We start from the raw sequence: 2,500 nt of genomic DNA on the forward strand, positions 1-2,500 counted from the left end.
GCTCCAGTCCTGCGGCAGGAATCTCAGGTAGCGTGTGCGGATGGAGTGTGGGAGTTTGTGATGGGTCACACCATCAGCGTCCGTGTTTCCCGGGAAAACCTGAAAGACAACAGGAAGTGAAACAGGCCTTACTGTGTGGGTGGAGTGTAAAGGGGAATCAAGAAAAACATCATTCCCACCTTCCAACTGGGAAGAGCTGGGATTCCTCCAGCTGACATACTGGGAAGATGTGGTTTGTAGACTCTAACTAGCAGGAAACGGTCAGTGCAAGTGGAGAGGAAAAAACTAAAGAGTGTTCCCACCACACTTCCCACAGGAACAATTCAAAATTCCCAGCTCTCACCTATACACTGAATAACACTGTAATTCCCACCTTCCTTCTGAACTGGGAATAACCTCTCAAGCTGCCATCAGGAGAAGCTATGAAACACTCCACCATGTGACTCACACACAACCTTAACTCCAGCATCCCCCTGGGAAAACCTTTGGGATTCAGAATGTTTCCTTTGTATCTATCAATACGACCGTGCAAATTCATATCCGACGTATCTGCCGAGACTTTTGTCCATTTTGCTCTTAAAGTCAGTTTATTTACAGAATATATCATGCTAAGCTCTCTGAAATTAACCACTGGAATAAGCCCCGCCCCTCACCATAACCTTCTCTTTTTTCATAACTTCCTGTGCTGACATGAGCAGAAGAAAAGCTTCTATGTTTTCCAGGGTAAGTTTTCTGGGATTTTTTCTTTCTTCTTCTTCTTTTTTTTATTTAGTGCAACTTTTTAAAACTGTCACTCCATTTTAAAACATAGAGGAAAAATTCACAGGTTTATCTGCTGATTTAAAACATGTCAGGAAAACAAAGTGCAAATAACGTCACTTCTTTAGTGACCAGGTAAATACACACACACACACACACACACACACACAAAGCTAACAGGAAGCTCTCACCCCACCGCGTAGCATGACTAACTGTATGCTAGCACAGGAGCTCGCTGTTAGCATAGCCTGAGGAAATCCTTGGAGCTAAGTGAAGTTAAGAAGCTCTTTACGCCTTCCAAAACGTCCTGGTGCGTCTCAGTCCCAGTCCAATTAAGAGCTCCACACCTTCAAAGAGGATTTTTTTCCTGAGAAAGTGTCGCTGCTGAAGCAATTAGTGTCTCGACGTCTCCAGCAGAGACGAAGACGAAAAAAGATGACAACACTTTAACTATGAGGACTAAATCCAGACCGCCCGTCTGTCTCACGCCGTCTCTTCTGAGATTCTCTGAAATATACCCGTCTGCCTGTCTATCTGTCTGTCTGTCAGCCTGTTTGCCTGTCTATCTATCTGTCTATCTATCTGTCTGTGTGTCTGTCTGTCTGCCTGCCTGTCTGTCTATATATCTGTCTGTCTGTCATCACCACAGGGGCGGAGCATGCCGGTGATCAGACCCTGAATGGTCTATATTGATTGTGGAGAAGGTGAAGCCCGTTTGTTTTTCCTCTCTCATCCTCTGGCTCCAGCGACTCCAGATCAATTCCAGAGTTGTCAAAATAAGACGAGTGAAAGGAGAGAGAGATAAAAAAGATGAGGCGCGGAGGAAATCGAGCCAAGACACTGAGTGAGGTTTCCACTCTGCAGAGAGAGAGACGGCTGTCGTTTTATCCTGAGGACTGAACCTTTCTTTTAATATCCAGATAAATCTCCTCCAGTTTCCTTCATATCACAGGGAGATCATATGATCAGGATTATTTAATCTATCTATCTATCTATCTATCTATCTATCTATCTATCTATCTGTCTGTCTATGTGTCTGTCTGCTGATCTAGCTGATCTAGTCTGTTTGTCTGTCTCACACTCTCTGTCTATCTATCTGTATGTCTGCCTGCCTATCTGTCTGTGTGTCTGTCTGTCTGTCTTTCTGTGTGTGTGTTAGTTTGCAGGAAGTGACTCACTCCAGCGTAGTCCTCGTGTCTATACTGTTTCCAGTCTCTCCCAGTGTCACTGTACAGCAGTGTGTAACTGGTCACCCAGTCAGAGCTGCCAAATGCACCCTGTGTCACCACGGCGACCACCTCCATCCTCTCGCGCAGGTCCACCTGCAACCAGCGCAGGGGGTCTGCATGATCAGGCTTCCAGCCTCCACCTCCTAACACACACACACACACACACACACACACACACACACACACACACTTCAGTTGTTTTTAAGTGTAAACACATTCATTATGTTTATTATTGTTTATCTAAAGAAAAATCACATTCTGTAGCTAGCGGTGTCGCTGATGTAGAACTAGCCTGGTGGAAAGTGCGCGACAAGTGATGACAGAAACAGAATTGGGTGCAGCTGCTGCTGGAGTTCAGAGTTTTGATGATTCGTAGCAGAAAAGTGCAGCGTGGCTAAAGAACAGAGAAACGTGTGATCCCGAGTGAGAGAGGAAACAGAAGCACTACAGAAACAGACGAGTGAACAAGTGAAGACATGAAGAAGAGCATGATGGAAAAAAAAAGACCACGC

At 45.2% G+C, this 2,500-nt stretch overlaps 1 protein-coding gene across 2 annotated transcripts in view; it reads right to left on the reverse strand.

Moving 5' to 3' along the window:
• cntnap5b (contactin associated protein family member 5b) overlaps nucleotides 1–2,500 on the reverse strand; it is a 120,270-nt gene that overhangs the window by 85,611 nt on the left and 32,159 nt on the right. For both annotated transcript variants that reach the window (XM_058382402.1, XM_058382404.1), the window contains exons 4-5: nucleotides 1,938–2,131; nucleotides 1–99 (exon numbers count right to left, since the gene is read on the reverse strand). The exon at nucleotides 1–99 is cut by the window's left edge and continues 49 nt beyond it. In XM_058382402.1, coding sequence (XP_058238385.1) covers nucleotides 1–99; nucleotides 1,938–2,131 — 293 coding nt within the window. The remainder of the gene's footprint in view (nucleotides 100–1,937; nucleotides 2,132–2,500) is intronic.

Source organism: Hemibagrus wyckioides, linkage group LG27 (genome assembly GCF_019097595.1).
Source record: "Hemibagrus wyckioides isolate EC202008001 linkage group LG27, SWU_Hwy_1.0, whole genome shotgun sequence".
Lineage (NCBI taxonomy): Eukaryota > Metazoa > Chordata > Actinopteri > Siluriformes > Bagridae > Hemibagrus > Hemibagrus wyckioides.